We start from the raw sequence: 22939 nt of genomic DNA, 5'->3' as shown, positions 1-22939 counted from the left end.
TGATGGCTCTCATTTTTGCCAGAGGATGGAGATTGCAGGCAGACTAGACCAGTGTCGGATCTGTCATCGACATGGCCACATTGCTAGAGATTGTCCTAGATCGAGGGGCCATGCTAGGAGGCGGTGTGGTCCCACCCATCAGATGCCTTCTACAGATGCCCAGACTCCAATTGATCCTATGCGACAGAAGACCACACATCGTTGGGTTGTGGTTACTTGCCCCTTCACCTGCACCCCTAGTGGAGCACCCCAACCCTTATGTAGCTCTTGCCTTACAGAACGTTGATCCTTCTTTGGAGGATGAGGCTTTGTAGGCACAGGATTTGGATCCCTCATAGGAGGATGCTGCATTACAGTTACAGGATGATTGTACCCTTGAGGATGATGTTGCACATTCGCATTGTCATGGTACCTCTCTAGTTTTTTTTTTCCCAGAAAGGAGACTTCTATTAAGTATGAAAATTTTTACGAAATGGAGATTTTACACCAAGCAAGGTGGAGATCTCAACCAATCAAGAACCCTGTGCTGCCAATAGGGTCCCGAATGAGAGGATGTGAAAAAGATACCAATGTCCCACTCTCTTATAAACTGGCCGCGCTTCCTCTCTGCAGCCCTCGAAGATCCCTGGATTCTGGCCTAGGTAGCCATAATGGTGTGAATAATATCACTCCAAATCCTGCAAAGACACTGAGAAACAAGAACAGGAGTACCCTCAATGGCCTCAGCGCATCTAGCCTTCCAGATATTCCAGGCTGAGATGCTAGCAATAATCTCCAACCTCTGTGCTGGAGGGACAAAGTGTGAAAGTGGCAAATCTTGAAGACAACACTGCCGAGAAACTCCTTGCCTAACCATAATGGCCAAGCTCCTATCAGCCCCCTCGAATCTCAGTTGAGGCCCAGACTGTGTCAACCAAATGATAGAACCAAAAGAAATGATAGCATCCCTCTTAATCCTACCAAAGAGGTGTGCAATCGTAGACCAAACCCTCTGTGCTTCCCTGCATTCCCATAAACAATAGTAAATTGACTCTGAAACTCCTGCACATCTAGGGCATGCTGGGCAAGCACCAGCAACAGACCTCCACTGATTGGTGGCCAGACCACCATGAAGGGAAACCTAGATAAAGGAGGAAATCTGTGGCTTCCTATAAGAATGCCACAATCTCCGCCAAAATACCCTCTGAATGTCAATCGAAATGCCGTAAGAGTCCCAATGGGGTCTAAGAGTAGGGACACTCTGAATGTGTCCCAAGATAAGATATCTAGCATTCCGCACCGTATAACTGAAAAAAGGCATGCTTTTCAAAGGGTTACAAGCATCCTTCCACTCCCACTCACCGGGGTCCCAATGCAAATGTTTGATAGGGAAGCCACCATACAACCAAAGGCTAACACTCTCTGTGATCCTCCCTAGGGGGGGGTCAACAAAGACGTGCTTTCCTAACCTGCCAACAACTCTGACTGGACGAATCTAGGGGCCCTCAATAAGGTCCTGCACATCACATCTCTCCGGCTGCCATCCATCCTGTACCAAAAAAAAACGGGTACATCATCCTCCCTAGGCAAGGAGAGACCCATAACCTGAAGAGGAACACCTGTCCCAGAAAAAAACCCCAAACCAAGAATGATGACGACCTTCCAAAAAAGATCCAGTAATCGAGTGGTTGGGAATGGCTGCATCAATTTGTGCAATCCTCCGGCTAGAGCCTCTCAAATGCTGTGTGAAATCCAATCTCTGCACCTCGGTGAGGCTCTGAAGCACCTTCCAAGCCAGCATTGTGGGACATAGAGTCTCCCAGCCAGCCCAAAGAATATGCATAGCTGCCCCAAGAGGCCTACCATGCACATCTAATATCAAATCATTCCACAAAATGGGCTGCCGGTTAGCTTCCTTCGCTGAACACGGGGGGATGTGTACCAAAAAACTCCTCAGGCAACCAAGGTATCTAGCAGAGCATCCTCTCTCAATCCAAGTAAAACCAACATCTGTACCCCAATCTGCATGAGGAGAATCATTGATCCAAAAGCCAACTGATTTATGCCAATTCATAGTAGCTCTTGCTGCCAAACAAAAGGCCTCCAAGGCTGTCCGGAAAGCACATAAACAAGCATGTGAAGCCTCAAGGAACAATGCCGTATCATCTGCTAACTCAGAGTCCAAAAACTCCTCCTCCGTGCATAAAGGCAGCCTGAGACCCACAACACCAAGGGCAGCCCGAAGAAACCTGCTCATGGCCTCAGCTACAATGAGGTACAGTAAAGGGGCGAGGGGATAGCCCTGCCTCACCAAACGGGAAATCTGGAAACGCTCGCCGCGCCCCCCACAAGCTAAAACAGTGCTATGAGCCTCCCTGTATAGGCAGGACACCCCTCTGATCTAGTTTTGGGAAAACCCCATGTGTGCCATAGTGCCCTCCAAAAAATTCCAATCCACTCTGTCATAAGCTTTTTCAAAATCAAGCAAAAGAATGGCAAGAGGCTGCTGACTAGACTTTGCCCACTTGACAGCTTCCCAGAACGAAAAGATGTTATCAAATATATCAAAGGACTATCTATTCTGTGTATCATGGATAGTCCTTTGGAGAATCAGCTACAACCTTATACTCAAGGCTTTACCTAAGATCTTATATGCAGATCCAAGGAGAGTCATTGCTTGATGTCAGTCTTGTCCCCACTCTTGGGGATAAGTGAATCAGCACCTCTGTGAGGTATGGCGGCATCATACCTGATAGCCACATTTCCTGAAGGGCAACAGTGATAGCATCTCCAATATTGTCATGTGCATGATCAATGCCATGTACCTTCTCAAGTGCTGATCCAGAGGAGGCAGCCAGATAAAGACTATGAACCAGCTAGGAGCACAAGAGGACAAAGGTGGATTCAGAGCAAGGCCTGGAGGAGCTTCATGACCATGCGTTAGGAGCTAGGACATGGGGTCAGCTGAACCAGCACTGGTCGGCTGAACCAGAGGAAGGCAGGAGTCGGTGCATGATGAGCAAGGGGAAAAACCCTATCGGCTGCAAGACTTGGTGTTGTCGGCTGTACCAAAGGGGGCAAGGTGGTTGCAGGTGCTCCAGAGGACAAGGCGGCAGTGGCGACTAAGGATCGAAGAAGACCACCAGTCAGGCAGCGCTAAAAAGGGGCATTTAAAGCATATAAGACTGGCCGACCAGCAGTCGGCCAGTACACCAAAGTGTCCAAGACTACTATAAAAGGAAGGGTGTGCTCATTATTAGAATCATTCTCTCCCCTATGGAGTGGATCAAGTATTAGGCTAGATTTTGGTGATGTTCACCTTTTATAAGGCAGCCTCTGGCTGTAGAACTAGAGTACCCTTTTTGTACTATATGAAATATACTGAATTTCCAGCACATCTCTCTCTCTCTACTCTCTCTCCATATCTGCGTTTTGCATCAGATGGTCTCCAGTGGTGTTTAGGGCTGAAAGAAGACTCTCAGAGCTTCCGCGTGTTACAAATATGATCCCAAAAAAGAATAAAGAAGGCGGGAGAAAGACCATCATCCCCTAGGCATGAACCACTCGAAAGAGCATGTAGTGCGTGAAGGAATTCATCCTTCGAGAGAAAGGGGCATCCAAGGAAGAACACATAGCATCTGTAATGAGCCTGGGTATGCACTCCCGAACTTTCCGCCGTGCCACATCTCTTGGAGGAGAGGGCACCTCTGCAATCAACAAAGACCGATAAAAATCTGAAGCAATACCCCTTACCTTATCAGGCTCAATCTGAACCTCACCATGGGAATCTTGCAAGCTCCTCACGGAATCCTTGCTATGGGAAGGCCTGTGTGCTGAAAAGAACTCTTTGTTGCATCTGCCACCCATCTGAGTCCAAAAAGCCTCGTTCGCATGAAACGCGAACTCAGCCCTCCTGTCCATGGCCAATTGCAGCTCTGCTCTAACTGTGGTCAAGAGGTCTAGAATCCAAGACGCATGCGGATGCTTTTCATGTTCAATAAGAAGTTTTTACCCGCAAACTTTGAAGCTGATATGCAAAAGGAAGATGAGGTAAAGCAGAAAGTTGGTAAGAATGTGGCATCATACCTTAACAACTTTTTAGCTGTCTTTTTTGAAGTTTACTTCTTATACCCCCATTCCATCACTAATGGAAATGCGTAGGTCTCTCAATGGATTGCAACCTAAGCTTATGCAAGCACTTTACATGGCAGGACCAAAGACATTGGAAGAAGCTCAAGACAAGGCTTTGCAAAGCCGAGGCCTTGTACATGCCTTGGATGGATGGCAAGACAAAGAATGACAATCGGAATCCATCTCAAAAGAAAAAGTTTAAAGACCGATTTCCATCAAGAAGCCGACTGTCTCGAGAAGAAGGATGGGAGTGGAGACAAACCCCCACTCTTTTGAAGAAGATTGTCCCTTGAGCAATATGAAGAATATGCCAAAGAAGGGCAGTGTTTTCAATGTGGAAACAAGGGACATATGGTTGCAAATTGGCCTGTCAAGCCAAAGCAAGAAGCCAGAAAGATCAGAAAATCACCAGATTGACATCATGCTAGGAAGTTAAACGAGTGGTTTGTAGTGGTGCTTAGCTCATTGCATGTTTCGACATATGAAGTCGTGGAATCCTTGTGGACCAAAGCTGAAACATAACTCTTTTGAAGCATTGAGATTTTATGCTAGCAAAGGATCAATGTTGGTTATTCTAGATCTTTTTGTGGTTGAACATGATGAGATTGAATTGGAGCAGACTTGAACCAAGAAGGCCATGTTGTGGCCTATGAACGTCAAAGATAACAAGGTAGCAGATGCATTATCTCGGAGACCCCTGAGCCATGCAGTTTCTATGGGTTACTATATGGATTTCACTTTGATGAAGGATCCTTATGCTACCAAAGAGGATTTCAAAGATGTTTTGGAACATATTATAGAATATAGATTTGGTGACTTTTTATGTCATCAAGAAGGGTTTTCTTATGATATAAACCCAGGTCATGTGTAACACAAGGAATTGAGGCCAAAGTAATGGAAAAGTGCCACACTCCTTCCTACATGGGGCATAGAGACACCTTGACTACACTTAAGCTTTGGAGAGCTATTTCTATTGGCCTACTATGAGGACCTTTATGATTCGAGAATGTTTGGTTTGTCAGAAGGTTAAGTTTGATAGACAAATACCAACAGGATTATTGCACCCATTGAATGATCTATGGGAGAAAATTGCTATGGATTTTATCTTTGGATTGCCAAAGTCAGGGAATGATGATATATGGACCATTCAGGATACCAAGAAGATCAACCATGTATGTCATCGGTTGGACCTTTCAGATCATTGGAAGATATATAAAGTTTTCCATGACAATTTATTGAAACCATGTATAGGTTATCCCGAGAGGAACTTGTTTTGAAGGATCCACCAGGGGTGGAAGAGCCAGAACAGATTTTGTTTCATTCTGTGAGAAAAAGAGAAAAGATAGTGGTCAGAAGGTTCCTCTTGGAATTCAAGAATTATTCGCTATTGGATGCAAATGGATGCCAGAGGAGTACTTCTAGGACTATCTAGACATACTTCGAGCTTATGAGGAAGTGGTTGGTCCAGATGTATTTGAAGTACAGATATAGACGTCTTGCGATCAAGACAGATTCAAGAGGGAGGGATTGTGCCTCTAGCCCTCTTCATTGTATATAATAGAATTGATCATTATTCTGCTTATAATGGTTACGTAGACATGCTCTAGTTGGGTGGCAACGATGTTGGATAGCCCAAGGATCAAGATTTGTACATGGGAGGCAGCGATGCCAGATGACCCATTGGATGGCAACAATGCCAGATATCTTGGACTTCGTAGTCGGGCGGTCATTGCGACCAGATGGCCCAGATGACTATAATGGATTTCACAGTCGAGCAATCATTGCGACCAGATGGCCCAAGTGACTGTATTGGATTTTGTAGTCAGGTGGTCATTGCGACCAGATGCCCCAGATGACTATATTAGATTTCACTGTCGGGTGGTCAATGCGACCAGATGACCCAGATGACTATTGATGAACTCTCGGGCAGTCCTAGTGATCAAATGGCCTTGAGGATAGTTTGAGCAGTCCTAGTGGCCAGATGGCTCAGCATGGTTTCGATGAAACCAGACAGTACAATCCATGAACAGGAGGATCATTACTTGTGCACTGCATACTGATGTATGTTTGAATTTCTTTGACTTTGTGTGCTGTTTTTGATGTGTGGACAATGCTTGGATTTATGGCATGTGATAGTCCATTGGGCTCCAGACTACCTGGCAATACCCAATAGACGCGAATGATACATACTTGTTTGTTGACTAGCTTGTGTGTAGTTTTTGCAAAAGGTGAGTATGCATTTATTATATCTAACATATGTGACAGGCTATGAAGAACATGTACCATGAAGAACAAGGACATTGGTCAAAGAAAGGCATAAAGATGTTGCAGAGGAGCAGAAGATCAGATGCACAAGCTCACCAGATGGGGCTAGTACCTTGAAACATATGGATGTATCAAGAGATCGCTTAGCTCTCCGAACCTTGGCTTGCACCCCTCCGTCTCCCATCCTTCCTCCACCGTTGTTTGCCCCTGCCTCTGCCCGCCCTTCTTCCTCCCGCTGTTGTCTCTTGTTTGCGTTGATTCGCCTCCCCTCCTTCCTCCGCCTCATCCCTCTGCACAGCCCTTGTTGTGCAGCCTCTCCCCGCCTCCCCTCCTTCCTCCGCCTCATCCCTCTGCGCAGCCCTTCCCCCGCCCAACTTCGCCTGTGTGTCCACTCATCTTCCCCTCCCCTTGCTTCCCTTTCCTTTTTGCTTTTCCCTTCTCCACCCTCCCTTCCTTTCCTCCGCCTCCTTACCTCTCTCTTCCCCTTGGTTCGGATTGCTCCTCATCCGGGTTCAAGTCGGCCTTTTTCTTCGATTAGCATCATGGCTAATCATTCTCCCTTGGCCGGCGAACCATTGTTTTGCCGAAGCCAAGCTCGCGGTCCTCTTCGCTGAAATCGAGAAAAGACTCCAAAACGACCCTCATTGCTAGAATCTTTGGATCTCACCCTTCCCGTCTCCAGGCTCAGGATTGGGTCCTGGCGGCTCTGCCCTCCGGCCTCTCTCGAGATGTCAGGTTGCTTGGAAGAGGTTTCTTCCAAGTGGATTTTGATTCTAAGGATGCAGCCTCAGAGGTTTTGAAGGGAAGCCCTTTGCCATTGGGCCCGAGGAAGGTTTTTTTCCTTCCCTACTCCAGCTACTTTGACCCTGTTGAGAAAGACCGGAACCGTTTCCCGATTACTCTTAGATTCTCAGGTCTTCCTCGCGCATATTGGCCTATGCTAGAGGCCATTGGGTCCGCCTTTGGGCTGGTTCTTCAAGTGCCCCCCCTCCACACCTTGCCGACATCTTCTGCTCAGGTGGTCACTGCCTCGGCGGATGCTGTCCCCAGGGTCATGGTTCTTGCCTGTGACAGTGAGCTCTTTGAGGACTATGTTTTGCTTCCGGGCCCTAGTGGTCCTTTGAAGCAACGTATGGAGATTGCAGGTAAACCCGATCAGTGTTGGGTCTGTCACCAACAGGGTCACTTTGCTTGAGATTTCCCTCAGGCTCGGGGTCGCAGGAGGCCTCGCAAGTGTGCTTCTCAGGCGCCACCTCCCTTGGATCCTTCCCGTCCTACAGTCCGCTAGGTGTGGCGACCCGTCTCACGCACCCCCCCCCTCCCTTTGGTGCGATTGATGGGAAGACCTCCTCGGATCTTGTACCTCAGATAGATGATGTTTCTGGGCAGAGGGATGTATCAGCTCATGCATCTTTGCAGGGAGATGATATATCAGATCAGGATGATAAATCAGCTCATGCATCTTTGCAGGGAGATGATATATCAGATCAGGATGATTTTGTTGAGTCCTCTCTACTTGGAGGGGGCCATATGCAGGATGTTCAGCGCAGTGGGGATCATGTATTGCAGGATTTTCAGCATGATGCCATTGCCCTTGATGCCCCGCAGGGCGTATAGGTTCTCATACATATGCAGGTACTGTGTAGGGCCTCGGACAAGGGAATGTCAGTGGACTTTGGCCTGTGGAATATCCCGTCCTCCAGTAATATGAGAGGCGTCCTCAAGCTGCCCATTGTCTTCTTAGATCGGGGGTCAAACCCTCTTCTCTTCCATGAGAATCGTCTCATGGAATGTTCAGGGCCTTGGAGGGCTTGGAGGGCTTCCCACCCGTGGTAGGAAGCGCCTTCTGAAGGACCAGCTTCACCCTGCTCTGTTATAGGAGGGTCTATGGATATAATTTTGTTGCAGGAACACAAATTGGATAGATCTCAGTGTGGCAAAACTGGTAAGATGCTTTTTGGCCACACCTTTTGGTCCTCGGCTGTTGGGACTAGAGGCGGTGTTTGCATTTCAGTGGCAGGATTTGTTATGCCTCATGTTATTGGGCACGGTGTTATCATCCCTGCTAGAGCATAGTGGATCTTGATCATGCATGAGGGTCATAAATTGGGAATCTTGACAAGAAGGGTGGACGCGAAGGGGGTTTACACCCTTTGGAGCAAACCTCATGGGAGAGGTTCACGCTTTCTTTTTTTGGCAGGGATTGCTGGACTGAGGATGACTTCCAGAGAAGGCCAAACTCCTTATCTTTCTCTTGGCATAACCGCAAGAGCGAGGATGAGAGCATCTTTGCACATCTGGACAGACTTTATGTGGATGATTGGTCCCTGGACAGAGGAGGCACCATTGCTATTATGCCTGGCACCACCAAATCCGATCATTGCCCCGTCGTTTTGTGTCTCAGGGTGCCTGGGGCTCGCTCGGCTTCTCCCCGTGTCTGTATCCCTAACTCTCTTTATCTAGATGCTGACATCTCCCTTGAGATCAGAGAGAGATGGAGATCTTGTGACAGTCCTGATCGTCATAATATTGCGCTGGCTCTTGAGAGGACCAGCCATCATTATCATAGCGTTGCCTTGTCCAAGAAGAAGGAGGCTCTGGACAAGGAGAGAGCTATTAGGCGTAGGATTGCTGCTCTTCAGAGGGAACATGAAAGGCATCCACATGCGTCTTGGATTACAAACCTCTTGACCACAGTTAGAGTAGCGCTACAGTTGGCCATGGACAAGAGGGCTGAGTTCGCGTTTCATGCGAACGAGGCTTTTTGGACTCAGATGGGTGGCAGATGCAACAAAGATTTTTTTCAGCACGTAGGCCTTCCCATAGCAAGGATTCTGTGAGGTACTTGCAGGATTCACAGGGTGAGGTTCAGATTGAGCCTGATAAGGTAAGGGGTATTGCTTCAGATTTTTATCGGTCTTTGTTGACTGCAGAGGTCCCGTCTCCTCCGAGAGATGTGGCACGGCAAAAAGTTTGGGAGCGCATGCCCAGGCTCATTACAAATACGTGTGTTCTTCCTTGGATGCCCCTTTCTCGAAGGATGAATTCCTTCACGCACATTATGCTCTTTCCAGTGCTTCATGCCCAGGGCACGATGGTCTTTCTCCCGCCTTCTTTATTCTTATCTGGGATCATATTGGAGATGCTATCACTGTTGCTCTTCAGGAAATGTGGCTGTCGGGTATGATGGTCTCTCTCCCGCCTTCTTTATTCTTATCTGGGATCATATTGGAGATGCTATCACTGTTGCTCTTCAGGAAATGTGGCTCACGGAGGGGCTGATTCACTTATCCCCAAGAGTGGGGACAAGATTGACATCAAGCAATGGAGGCCCATCACTCTCCTTGGATGTGCATATAAGATCTTAGCTAAAGCCTTGAGTATAAGGTTGTAGCCGATTCTCCAAAGGACTATCCATGATACATATAATGGGTTTCTCCAAGGAAGGAGTATATTTGATAACATCTTTTCTTTCTGGGAAGTTGTCGAGTGGGCAAAGTCTAGTAAGCAGCCTCTTGCCATTCTTTTGCTTGATTTTGAAAAAGCTTATGACAGAGTGGATTGGGATTTTTTGGAGGGCACTATGGCACACATGGGGTTTTCCCAAAACTGGATCAGAGGGGTGTCCTGCCTATATAGGGAGGCTCATAGCACTATTTTAGCTTGTGGGGGGCGCGGCGAGAGTTTTCAGATTTCCCGTTCGGTGAGGTAGGGTTGTCCCCTCGCTCCTTACTGTACCTTATTGTAGCTGAGGCTATGAGCAGGTTTCTTCGCGCTGCCCCTGGTGTCGTGGGTCTCAGGCTGCCTTTATGCACAAAGGAAGAGTTTTTCGACTCTGAGTTAGCAGATGATACGGCGCTTCCTTGAGGCTTCACATGCTTGTTTATGTGCTTTCCGGACAGCCTTGGAGGCCTTTTGTTTGGCAGCAGGAGCTACTATCAATTGGCATGAATCAGTTGGTTTTTGCATCAGTGATTCTCCTCTTGCAGATCGGGGTACAGATGTTGGTTTTACTTGGATTGAGAGAGGATGCTTTGCGAGATACCTTGGTTGTCAGGTGGGCGTTGACATCTCCCCTGCACAACAGTTTGCTCCAGTGCTCTTAAGCATTTAAAGCAAACTTCATCGCTGGAGTAGGAGGAAGCTCGACTTGGCCTCTAGAGCTTTGGTAGTTAACGAAGTTTTGCTAGCCATGGCTTGGTTTATTGCTTTGTGCTGGATTTTTCATAAGGGCTGCATTGGCCAGCTTCGTCGCCTTATTCGGAACTTTCTTTGGTCAGGGCTTGATGGAAATGCACACACCAGGGCGGCCAGAGTTGCTTGGGAAACCATTATTAGGCCTAAGCAGGAAGGGGGATTGAATATCATTGACCCTGAGGTGCAATGTAAAGCTTTTCTCTGTAAGCTTGTTGTTAGGGGCTTTCTTCCAAGCACTAAACCGTGGAAGAACTTTCTCATGCAGCAGATCACGAAGTGTCCCTGTTCGCGGAGGTGACTGGACTCTCAGCTCACGCTTTATTTTTTCGGATGCAGTTCACCGCTCCCATTCGTCCCCCTTGGTTAGGTCCATCCTACAGGCCTGGGACTGCCTCAGAATTTTTTGGTACACATCCCCCCGCGTTCAGCGGAGGAAGTTAATCGACAGCCCATTCTATGGAATGATTTGATCTGAGATATGCATGGTAGGCCTCTTGGGACACCTATGCATATTCTTTGGGCTGGCTGGGAGACCCTATGCCCCACAGTGCTGGCTTGGAAGGGGCTTCAGAGCCTCACTGAGGTGCAGAGATTGGATTTCATGCAGCATTTGAGAGGCTCTAGCCGGAGGATTGCACAGATTGATGCAGCCATTCCCAACCACCACAGGATTACTGGATCTTTTTTGGAAGGTCGTCATCATTCTTGGTGTGGGGTTTCTTCTGGGATAGGTGTTCCTCTTCAGGTTATGGGTCTCTCCTTCCCTAGGGAGGATGATGTACCGGTTTTTTTTTCTGTCCAAGATGGATGGCAGCCGGAGAGATGTGATGTGCAGGACCTTATTGAGGGCCCCCAGATTCGTCCAGTCAGAGTTGTTGGCAGGTTAGGGAAGCACGTCTTTGTTGACCGACCCCACCCCCCCCCCCCAACCCCCCCAGGGAGTGGAAGGATGCTTCTAACCCTTTGAAAAGCATGCCTTTTTTCAGTTATACGGTGCGGAGTGCCAGACATCTTATCGTGGGACACATTCAGAGTGTCCCTACTCTTAGACCCCATTGGAAGTCTTACGGCATTTCGATTGACATTCAGAGGGTATTTTGGCGGAGATTGTGGCATTCTTATAGGAAGCCACAGATTTCCTCCTTTATCTGGGTTTCCCTTCATGGTGGTCTGGCCACCAATCACTGGAGGTCTGTTATACTGGTGCTTGCCCAAAATGCCCTAGATGTGCAGGAGTTTCGGAGTCAGTTTACCATTGTTTATGGGAAGCACAGAGGATTTGGTCTGCGATTGCACACCTCTTTGGTAGGGATGCTATCATTTCTGTTGGTTCTATCATTTGGTTGACACAATCTGGGCCTCAACTAAGATTTGAGGGGACTGACAGGAGCTTGGCCATTATGGTTAGGCAAGGAGTTACTTGGCAGTGTTGTCTTCAGGATTTGCCACTTTCACACTTTGTCCCTCCGGCACAGAGGTTAGACAGTTCTTGGGAGATTATTGCTAGCATCTCAGCCTAGAATATCTGGAACGCTAGATGCACTGAGGCCATTGAGGGTACTCCCATTCTTATTTCTCAGTGTCTTTGCAGGATTTGGAGTGATATTATTCACACCATTATGGCTACCTGGGCCAGAATCCAGGGATCTTCGAGGGCTGCGGAGGGGAAGTGCGGCCAGTTTATGAGAGAGTGGGACATTGGTATCTTTTTCACATCCTCTCATTCGGGACCCTATTGGCAGCATAGGATTCCTGATTGGTTGAGATCTCCTCCTTGCTTGGTGTGATATCTCCATTTTGTAAAAAAATTTCATACTTAATAGAAGTCTGCTTTCTGGAAAAAAAAAACATATGGATGTACTTAATGTACCTTGAAACATATGGATGTACCAGGAACATATGGATGTACCAGGGACATATGGATATACCACGGACATATGGATGTACTTGGAAGAGATAGACATGCTTGGAACACTTGCGGTCTGCAATTGAGGGCAACTGTGATGTAAGAGGGAGGGAAAGTAGCTATTTGGCCCTCCTAGCTCTGTTTCACATGATGAAACTCATGCTCGGACACCAGATAGGTGGAAGAAGACATGGGGATAGGGTCCATAAGGTTTGATTAACAAAAAGCATCATTCCTGGTCAAAAAGCAAGAAAAAACAAAAAGTCAAACAGGGTTGACCACGAGCCAAGGGCACCATTGGAAAGAGGAGACTCAGCTGGACCAAAACGCTTAAAGGCGCTTTCTCAAAAAGCAGCTCTAAGGCCAAAAAGCAAGGCCTTTAAGCCAGAAAAGCAAGGCCTTTAAGCTAGAAAAGCAAAGCACCAAAAATTGAGTGATATTTTATTAATAAAAGTAAAAAGAGAAAAAGCAAAGGCAAAAAGGGAAAAGCAAAGCATAAAAAGGCAAAGCAAAAGCATGAAGGCTTTTTGGCAAAATTCAGGGTCTCTTACAAGTATAAAAAGGATTAGACTTCTCTTGTAGTACCATGAACAAGATCATCAAAGCGTGGCTATCAACGTTGATCATCACCAACATCGTTCACTGCCATACACCTGCTGTGCACTGCAGATTTGCTGTATGCTTGCTCCTGTCTGCCATCGTACCTCCTGCGCTTGCCAGCTGCTGCCAGCATTTGGCTAAAACCCCTCCGTCAACCGCCTGAGCAAGATCAGCACTACTGCTGGCTGAATCTGCCCACCTTTATTGTGTGCCATACAGCTTTCACATAACTGTTGAATGACAACTGGAGCTGCTGACTGCACTATACGTTTATCTGCTATTCCCTGCTGTGTTGCCGTCAATTCTGTCCTAGATCATATGCCAACTAAACGACTTCTGTGGACTGTTTTCTACTCAAGATTGGGCAACAGAGTTTACAACTGGTCATCATAAGCTTCGTCTCTTGCCCATATCCCTTGTGTACTTCGTCAACAAGACACGGGTTGGACATGAAAACTTGAACTTGGACATGAACATGGAACTTGGACATATAGCTTGGACATGAACATGGAGCTTGGACATGGAACTTGGACATAGAGCTTGGACATGGAACTTGAACATAGAGCTTGGACATGGAATGTGAACATGGAGTTTGGACATAGAGCTTGGACATGGAACATAGAGCTTAGACATGGAGCTTGGATCTAGAACTAGAACTTGGATTTGGATTCATTGGATTTGGATATTGGATCTGGTACTAGCCCCGTGAGCGATTCTTGTGGGTCATCCTCGTGGTGTGCTCGGCAATAGAGATCTTGTGCCTTGACATTGACATCAACTTGGATATCCTACATTGGCATATCTATTTGTTTTGTATTCATTGATTGTATTGATCTTGGCTAGCATGCCTGTGGATTGTTCTTGAATAAATTCCTGAAAGGTGGCAGGGCCTGTTCCCTGCTCAGCGTGGTGTACTGTGCAAGGTCCCCATTCCCTTTTCTCTCTCCCCTCTCTCTTTATATCTTTATCTCTTGGACACATGGTTGAGTCTGTCATTGCATGCCCCATTGGGCCTACACTTAACTCTTCTCTTGGCCAGCCTTCTACCATCGAGATGTGCTTTATATTCCCAAGCTCTCTAGCAATTTTCTCTCAATGTTTCAGATTGTAGAGAGGATATGATGTGTACTTTGATAGTTCAGTTCTTGAGGTCATTGACACCAGCACCTTGTGGATTGTTGCCATAGGTGTACAAGGCGGTCTTTACAGGTTGCAAGGACTTTGGTGGCTCGTTGAATGAGTCGTACTCTCATTTGCTACAACTTCTTCAAAGCTATCATGCCTTGGTAGCTCAGGTGGATACAATGTTGTCGTATGCTCGCTACAGGCACTTGAACTATGCTCGTCTTCGATTGTCTTCTCAGTAGTTGTTTGAGGGTCTTCTGCGGCTGAAACCCTCCCACTCCACTTGTGTGGCTTGTTTGCATGGCACGCAACACAGAGAGCCTTTCCCTCACGACGCTACTCATTGGGCTTCTCACATCTTGGAGCTTATACATACGGACTTGTGCGGTCCCATGCGGGCTACTACCTAGGGTGGTGCCAGGTACTTCATGCTTATTATTGATGGTTTCTCACATAAAGTTTGGGTGTATCTCTTGGCGTCAAGCTTTCTCCCGCTTTCAAGAGTGGGTGGCTCACATAAAGTTTGGGTGTATCTCTTGGCGTCAAGCTTTCTCCCGCTTTCAAGAGTGGGTGGCTCTGGTTGAGAATGCAACCACACAGAAGGTTCGACAAGTCCGTTCGGACAATGAAGGAGAATTGAGTCTTCCGCAACTTTTGTTTTGAGAAAGGTATTGGCTGTCAGTTCTCTACACCTGGCACTCCACAACAAAATGGTGTGATTGAACACAAAAATGGGACTGTTCAGGAGATTTCCCATACCATGCTTTCTTCTTCCGATCTTCCTCCCTCTTTCTGGGGAGATGTTGTGACCACTGCTATTTACATCATCAACCGTTCTCCCACAAACGTAGTTGCTAATATGTAAGGGAAGGAGGCTTTTACAAGACAGAAACCTTCAGTTTCACATCTTAGGGTTTTTGGCTGTGATGCCTATGCTCATATCCCTGATTTTTCTAGGTCCAAATTTGATCCTCCCAAATCTAGGAAGTGAGAATTTTGTGGTTATAGCTCTCAATAAAAAGCTTATAGATTATGGGATCCGGAGAAGAAATCCTTAGTGATTTCCCGCGATGTTCACTTTGTTGAACCCTCGTCCGATGATTCCCAGTCTCACCCCGAGTTTACCATAGAGGTTCCTCATCCTCCTGCTTCTACCTCTTCTTCCGTGGCACCCCCACCTCCCTCACCTTCTCCACCCTCAACTTCTCCACCCCAAGTTTCTCTGCCCTCAACGTCTCCTACTCCTCTTTCTTTTGTGCGACGACGAAAGATTGCCCCTAGGATTCCCCGATGGATGGAAGCCATTGTTTGTAACTCTCATCTCTTCGATCTTGATCTTCATCATCTTGTTGACTCCTCAGCAGCACCTTTGATAGAGGCACGGAGATTACATCAGGTTTGTCATTCCTATAACCTCGCCTTGATGAGTAATGTGGTGCAGTCATACGAGCCTACTACAGCTAAAGAGGCACTTGCTCTTCCTAAGTGGCAGGCAACCATGGAGGCCGAGATTGATTCCATTGCATAGGCAGGTCATGGGTACATGGGAGCTTGTGGACCGGCCTTTGCATAGGCAGGTCATTGGTGTCAAGTGGGTCTTTAAGACCAAGTTTCATGCCAATGGTTCTCTGGACGACAAACACAAAGATAGATTGGTTGCAAAGGGGTATTCTCAGATTGAGGGTATTCCTCTACAGCTAGATACACCACTATCTGGACAATTCTTGCTCTCTCCGCTCATGCTCTCAAGCTGGTTTAACAGATGGATGCCAAGTTTGCCTTTCTCAAAGGCAACTTGCATGAGAAGGTCTATGTTGAATAGTCTCCAGGTTTCCAAGTTCCTGGACACAAGGGTAAGGTGTATATATTGCACAAAGCCCTTTATGGTTTGAAATAGGCACCCACGGCATGGTCTGATAAGATTGATGCGTTCTTTCTTTTCCTTGGCTTCCAGAGATGCTTTGCAAACAACAATCTCTCTGTCTTTGCTTAGGATGCTTTGCTTGGTTTGATTGTCTTTTATGTTAATGATTTGTTGATCACTGGCTCTCATCTTGCCAAGATTGAACAGCTCCGGTCAGATTTAGCTCACTTTTGAGATGATTGATTTAGGACTTCTCCACTACTTTCTTGGTATGGAGGTCTATCAAAATCTTGATGGAGTTTTCCTTAGCGAGTACATATATCTACAACAGCTCTTCGAGACATTTGGATGACAGAGTGCCGTCCTCTTTCCTGTCAATTGATCCTAACTCCAAGCTTTCCCGAGAAGATTCTACTCCCATCTTTGAGGACAATACATAGTACTGGAGGCTTGTGGTTTCTCTTATTCACTTGACTTATACTAGGACCAAAATTTCTTAGTGTCAGTGTTCTTAGTCAGTTCTCTTCCACTCCTCGACACTCTCATTGGCAGGCCCCTCTTAGGGTTCTTCGATACTTATTTGGTACCTTGGACTATGGTCTCTCTTTCAGAAGAGGCACTAAGCTTGTTGGATACTTTGATGCTGATTGGGTAGGTGACCAAGATACTAGGCGGCCCACTCTTGGTTATTGCTTCACTTTAGGCTCCGGCCTCATTTTCTGGTGATCCAAGAGGCAGGATACAGTCTCAATTTCTTCTATTGAGGCTAAGTACTGGGCCTATTTTGGATACTTGCTGTGAGCTATTATGGTTGATGTAGATGATGAGTAATCTTGATGTTCTTTCGGACTCCTCTGTTCGCATTCTTACAAATAGCCTTGGCGTTGGCTCAAACTTCATCTTTTGATGGCATGATCAAACACATTGAGGTCCATTTTCACTTTGTTCGTGAGCTGGTTGTTGATGACATCATTTCTCTGGAGTATTGTTCCTCTCACGACAACCTAACTAGCGTCTTCACCAAACCTCGTCCTCGAGATTCTATTGATCAACTCTCGACCTGTATGGGAGTCGGCCCACCGTGCTGGAGCTGAGAGGTGTTGGATTGTGTTCATCTCCAACATTTATCCCATTTATTGCACCACTTATGCAGCATATTTATCTAATGTATTTTACTCAATCGTGGGTAATCTTTCCCATATTTTTAGGCACTTTTCCCCAGTTGTAGGTATTTTTCACTAGTCGTCGGTGGGTTTCTTTTATTGGCCAACTTGGCTATTTGTGCTGTATATAAGAACATGCCTTTTGCCATTTATTTCATTCATCATTTTACTGTGTTGGATCATTGTTGGCTGCTCCAAGTCTCTCCTTTGCTTCTGCTTGCTGCCTTCAACGATTCTCTCACCTTTCTCTCTTCATCACCTCCATCCTTTTGTCTCCTCGAAGCCCCATCATCCCACTCTTCGACATGCTGATAAACCTCCAAAATCAGCGATCATTCTTGCCAGGTGCCTTGCTCCAACAGCCTGTACACACACTATTGTTTTTTATCCCCTCACCCCCCTCTCCCATGACATCGGTCTCTCCAGCGTCCTCACCAGTGCCATCATCATCGCTATTGGCATTCTCCAACATCCCCGTGCCCTTCTCCGTTCATCATCGCCATCGGCATCCATCAGCACTCCCGTTCCCTTTTGCGTTCACTAGTGCCATCATCATCCAACCCACACCCCTCTCCCCCCCGCCCCCTCGTGCGAATTCCCCCTTGCCATCAACATTGATATCGACCCTCGCCTCTGCCCCCGCCTCTTTTCTCACACCACTTTGTGCAAGACACCTCTTCCCTCCTCTCATCGCCATACATATCCTTCTCGCATTGCTCTCTTTCTCTTGCCGGCTGCAACGCATCATCACCTCTCTTCATATTTGCCATATTTGCATACTTGCTTCTACTCTCTGTCATCACTTTCTCTTGTCGGTTGCAACAGAAGAAAATTGGAGTACAGTTCTCACCTTTGTTCATGTTTTCAATCACTATGTTTCACAGTGGTATGTACTTAAGATAGAAGATTATACACAGGCAGATAGTTCAAGATTGTTGGCATTGATTTCCTTTATGCCCTCCACAACAAGATGATCAAATCAGCAGAATAATTATCATCAGGTGAAATGCATGGCATTCCAATGGATTAGTTATACCTCTGTTACTTTGTCACAATCAAGACAAGTCAACTGCCCCAATTTGCTGATTACCGCACATCTGTAATGCGGCTGTCGGCATATCTGAAACATAAAATCAGATTGATTATTTGTCTTCCCAAGGAATCTAGCAAAAGAAAAGAAGGATGTCTGATAAATAATCACCGGGTTCTCCAACAATGTAAGATTCTGGAGCCTACTAAGAGCCGTTAACTCTTTAATGCTTGGGAATCCACCGAGGCGATTAGATGTTATATAATTTGATGCAAGGTTTAGTGTTTTCAGCGATGAAAGACCCCCCAAATTCCGTGCAGATTTTATCACATTGTTGCTTAAGTGCAACTCTTCCAAGCTGGGAAGGTCCTCAAAAGAGCAAGGTTCTATCTCCCTGATACAATTATGATCCAAAAACAGTTTTTGTAGAAAGAGAAGACCGCTTAATCCATCAATCTGGAATGATATGTAAAATAGTGAATACAGTCAGAAACTTAGAATAATATCATGAAGTCACTGTTATGTAAATAATGCTTATAGTCTAAAGTCAAGGTCAACCACTCCTTGTTGAGTTCAAAAAGTAAGATTTATTTTCCATGAGCATGTCATATATATGTGTGTGTGTGTATGTTGGTCTGTTTGTGTATATGTATGTATGTATGCATGCATGAAAATATGTACGTATATATTTATATGTATGCGTGCATGCATGCATGTATGTATGTATGTACACACATGGGCACACATGCACGCACGCGTGCACGTGCACACTTTTTTTTTTTGTTGGTGAAAACCACTGTTTCATTATAAATGCAATGTACATTCATAGCTGCTCCAAGATTGAGTAGCTACTATGGAAAACTAGAAACAGTGATAAAACACGTCCAATTGGGCTGTGGAAAGGTCTCCAAGAAAGTGGGCATCTTGGAGCGACTGGAGCAAGGAGAATTTGAAAAAGGTGAAGACATCCACCGAAGTGTGCCCAAACAACTGAGTGTCGCGGGCATTATATAAACTCCATAAGGCCCAATAACGGCACCACGAAAAAAAGAGAGCATAATCGGAGTAGAGGGATATCTACCAACCAACCAACCAAAAGTGCCTGCCAAAGGAAAGGCTAGGAAACCGGGCATGGAGAAGACTTGTCAAACGAGCCATGAAATATCAGGTGGTAGGACAAGCCAAGAGAAGATGCAGGGGCGCGTGCACAGACACGCGTGCGCGCGCGCCTTGTGTTATGATTTTTTTTTCAAGAAAGAGACTTCTATTAAGTATGAAAAAAAAAAACATACAACAATCACGCTATAACCCGGAATAGAATAGAATCACCCCAATCTGTAAGGTGATTTAAACCATTGAGAAGCATCATGATGCCATGAGAGACCTGTGGAACTAGAGGAAAAGAAAATGCCATGGTCCCACTCCTGCACAACTATAACGTGCTTTGCCTGCGCGGAACGAGAGGACCCCTGAATACGAGTCCAAGTAGTCATGAGAGTATGGATGATATCACCCCATATAGTACTAATGCACTAAAAATCTGGACACTCTCAATAGCCTCCATGCATCTAGCTCTCAAGATCAGCCATGCTGTAATACTTGCAACAATCTCCCAACTAGTGTCAATCCTCTGTCTGGGGAGTGTGTAATCGGAGTGAGGGACAGCCTGCAATAAACCATGTTGGGCATGGTTTATAATCGGAGTGAGGGACATCCTGCAATACCTCTACAAATGAAAATAGCAGAGTCTGTACCACATCCCTCATAGAAAAGCTACGGACTAGACTAGGAAAGCCAAGCAACTACCCCCCAAGTCTCATGCATGACGCGGCCACTCAATTCGCCCATAAGTTGGGCTATAGAATCCCAAATATGTTGTGCAGTGCCGTGTCTCCATAAACAATGGGGCACAGTCTTAGAATCTGCCGCACATCTCGGGCAAGTAGTTGCTACACCGAAAACTGATCTCCCCAGATTGGTGGGGAGACCACCATGTAAAAATAGCCAAAAGAAATGAGAGATCTGGCTCCTTCTGTATGAATGCCAAAGCCTATGCCAATATCTGCGCTGTATCATTGGAGAGATATCATAACTCTCCCAATGAGGCCTGAGAGTAGGGATCCTATGCATCTGTCGAGTGAGGAGAAGCCTGGCATTCTGGACTGTGAAACTGAAAAAGGAAAGGCTTTTCAATGGATCGAAGGCATCAATCCACTCCCACTCTCCTAGATCCCACTGAAGATATCTGATATGACTACCACCATATTGCCACAAACACCAAGAGCCATGAGTCACTATCTGAGGAGAAGGATTAATGAACCAATGCTTCCCCAAACGACCAACAATCCTCATTGGACTAAGCCTAGTATCTGGGATGATCCCCTCCATGCTACATCTCCTCAATCTCCCTCTAGGCATGATAGAATAGATGATGCAATTTGTAGCCTCCTGACCTGGGAGAGCAATGACCAGCAGAGATATGCCTATCCTCGAAAAGACTCGCAGCCAACTCGGATGATAGTATCCATGAAAGGTCCCAGAGAGCCACTCATGTGGAATAGCTGCATCAATATGATCAATACGTATGAGAGAGCCCCTAAGATGTTGAATGGATGTAGCTGTCCGATCCACTCGAAGGCTCTTAAAGGTCTTCCAAGCAAGAACTGTGTATGCGTATCTCTCCCATCTTGACCACTGCAAGTAATGAGATGCACCGAGTGGCCTAACGGCCTCATCCTTGATGAGCTCGTTCCACATAATAGGTTGTCGGTCAGCCTCATCCAAAGACCTAGGAAGCCTTTGTCGCAAAAATGGTCTCATGCTTCTCCATGCTCTGACAATGGCTGCAATAAGAAAATCCTTACAAGGCTCAATGCGTAGGAAACCTCTGACCACAAGTTTGCAGAGCAACACCCTGCACTGAACATCTGGATCAATAGTATTCAGCCCCCCTTCTCGTCTGGGCTGAATAACTGTGAGCCAAGCTACCCTAGCGTGAGTATCTTTGGTGCCATCCAAACCTGACCAAAGAAAATTGTGGATCAATCTTCGCAAATAACCAATGCACGCACGAGAGAAGCACCAACAAGAGGCAATAAAGCAAGCCGAGGCAAACAATCTTCGCAAATAACCAATGCACGCACGAGAGCAGCACCAACAAGAGGCAATAAACCAAGCCGAGGCAAACAATACTTGATTAGCCACCAAAGCTCTGGAGGCTAAATCTTATCTCCTGGAGCTCCAATGAACTAGCAGTGCATCCTCTACTGATCCAAGTAAAACCCAAGCGCTGCACCCCAAGCAACTCTCGATTAGTCACTAATCCAAAAACCAACAGATTTGTGCCAATTAATGAGTGCTGTTGCTGCCAAACAAAACACTTCCAGTGCTACCCAGAAGGAACATAAGTATGTGTGTGAAGCCTCCAAGAACATGGTTGTGTCATTAACTAAGTCAGAGTCATTAACTAAGTCAGAGTCAACCAGTTCCTCTTGACTACGAAAAGGCAACCTGAATCCAGAAATACCAATAGGGAGCGGAGGAAGATGCTCATCGCCTTTGCAACTATGATATATAATAATGGGGCTAAAGGGCATCCCTGCCGTATTGAGCGAGAGATCTAAACCGCTCTCCTATATCACTGCAAGCGAGCACAATACTGTGGCTGTCACGATACATGCATGAAATTCCCTTGATCCATCTCTGAGAGAAACCTATATGGCTAAAAGTACCCTCAAGGAAGTCCCAATTCACTCTATCATAGGCCTTTTGAAAATCCAACAGCAGAATGATTACTCGCTTTGGCCCATTCCACGGCCTCCCAAAATGAGAAAATGTTATCAAAGATGATCCTTCCGGATAAGAATCCATTATGAGTATCATGAATGACAACTTGCAAAATTGGCTGCAATCTAATGCTCACTACCTTAGCAAGAATCTTATATGCAGTCCCAAGTAAGGTGGTAGGTCTCCACTGGCCAATCAATGTGTTATCCCCACTCTTTGGGATAAGATAGATAAGCCGCTCAGTGAGAGAAGAAGGCATAGAAGCTATGTCCCACATCTCCTAGAGAGCTGATGTGATCTCAACCCCAACCTCATCCCAAAAAGTAATGAAAAAACCAGAGGAGAGGCCATCCTCCCTTAGACAATTACGATGAGGTAAGGCATGAACAACATGACTGAACTCCTACAGAGAAAAAGAGGCATCGAGAATGGCACACATCTCCTCAATAATCAAATGTGGCAATGCATTCCAAACCTTCCTATGTGCCCTGTGTCTCAAGTCAGAGTGAGGCTTGGCACTAAGAAGCTGGCGATAGAAATCAATGGCAATCTGTCTAACCATAAGAGGATCTGAATAAAGAGTGCCAGGTGAATCCTGCAACAACTGCTTGATACTATCTCTGGCATGAGATAGGCCGTGAGTAGCAAAGCAATGTTTGTTGCATCTACCACCCATCTGGGTCCAAAAGGATTCTTGGGCATGGTAACAGCACTCCGCATGCTACTCAAGAGAGGCATGAAGCTCTGCCCTAACAATACATAAAGAATCTGCAACCCATTGAGAATGAGGATGTTTCTCATGGTCTTTTTGTAAGATAGCCAGTCTACGTCTAATAGCCCTTTCTAAATCTAAGGCCTCTTGCCTCTTAGAAAAGGCAAATGTGTGATAAAAG

At 46.2% G+C, this 22939-nt stretch overlaps 1 protein-coding gene across 11 annotated transcripts in view; it reads right to left on the bottom strand.

The window, feature by feature from the left end:
- Nucleotides 1–22939, bottom strand: part of LOC147639861 (uncharacterized) — a 168933-nt gene that overhangs the window by 4073 nt on the left and 141921 nt on the right. For 4 of the 11 annotated variants that reach the window (XM_086774757.1, XM_086774766.1, XM_086774810.1 and 1 more), the window contains 2 exons: nt 18432–18716; nt 18267–18350 (listed from right to left, as the gene is read on the bottom strand). The exons of 2 other annotated variants lie outside the window; for them this stretch is intronic. In XM_086774757.1, the coding sequence (XP_086630883.1) occupies nt 18267–18350; nt 18432–18716 (369 nt within the window). Of the gene's footprint in view, nt 1–18266; nt 18351–18431; nt 18717–22939 lie in introns of those variants that run through there. 5 more of the 11 variants (XM_086774780.1, XM_086774814.1, XM_086774795.1 and 2 more) reach the window with 4 other exon arrangements.

This window comes from Cibotium barometz, chromosome 3 (assembly GCF_041138505.1).
Source record: "Cibotium barometz isolate CiBa-2024 chromosome 3, ASM4113850v1, whole genome shotgun sequence".
Taxonomy (NCBI): Eukaryota; Viridiplantae; Streptophyta; class Polypodiopsida; order Cyatheales; family Cibotiaceae; genus Cibotium; species Cibotium barometz.
The sequence above is the reverse complement of the archived record's forward strand: the minus strand, read 5'-3'. Positions and strand labels throughout refer to the sequence as shown.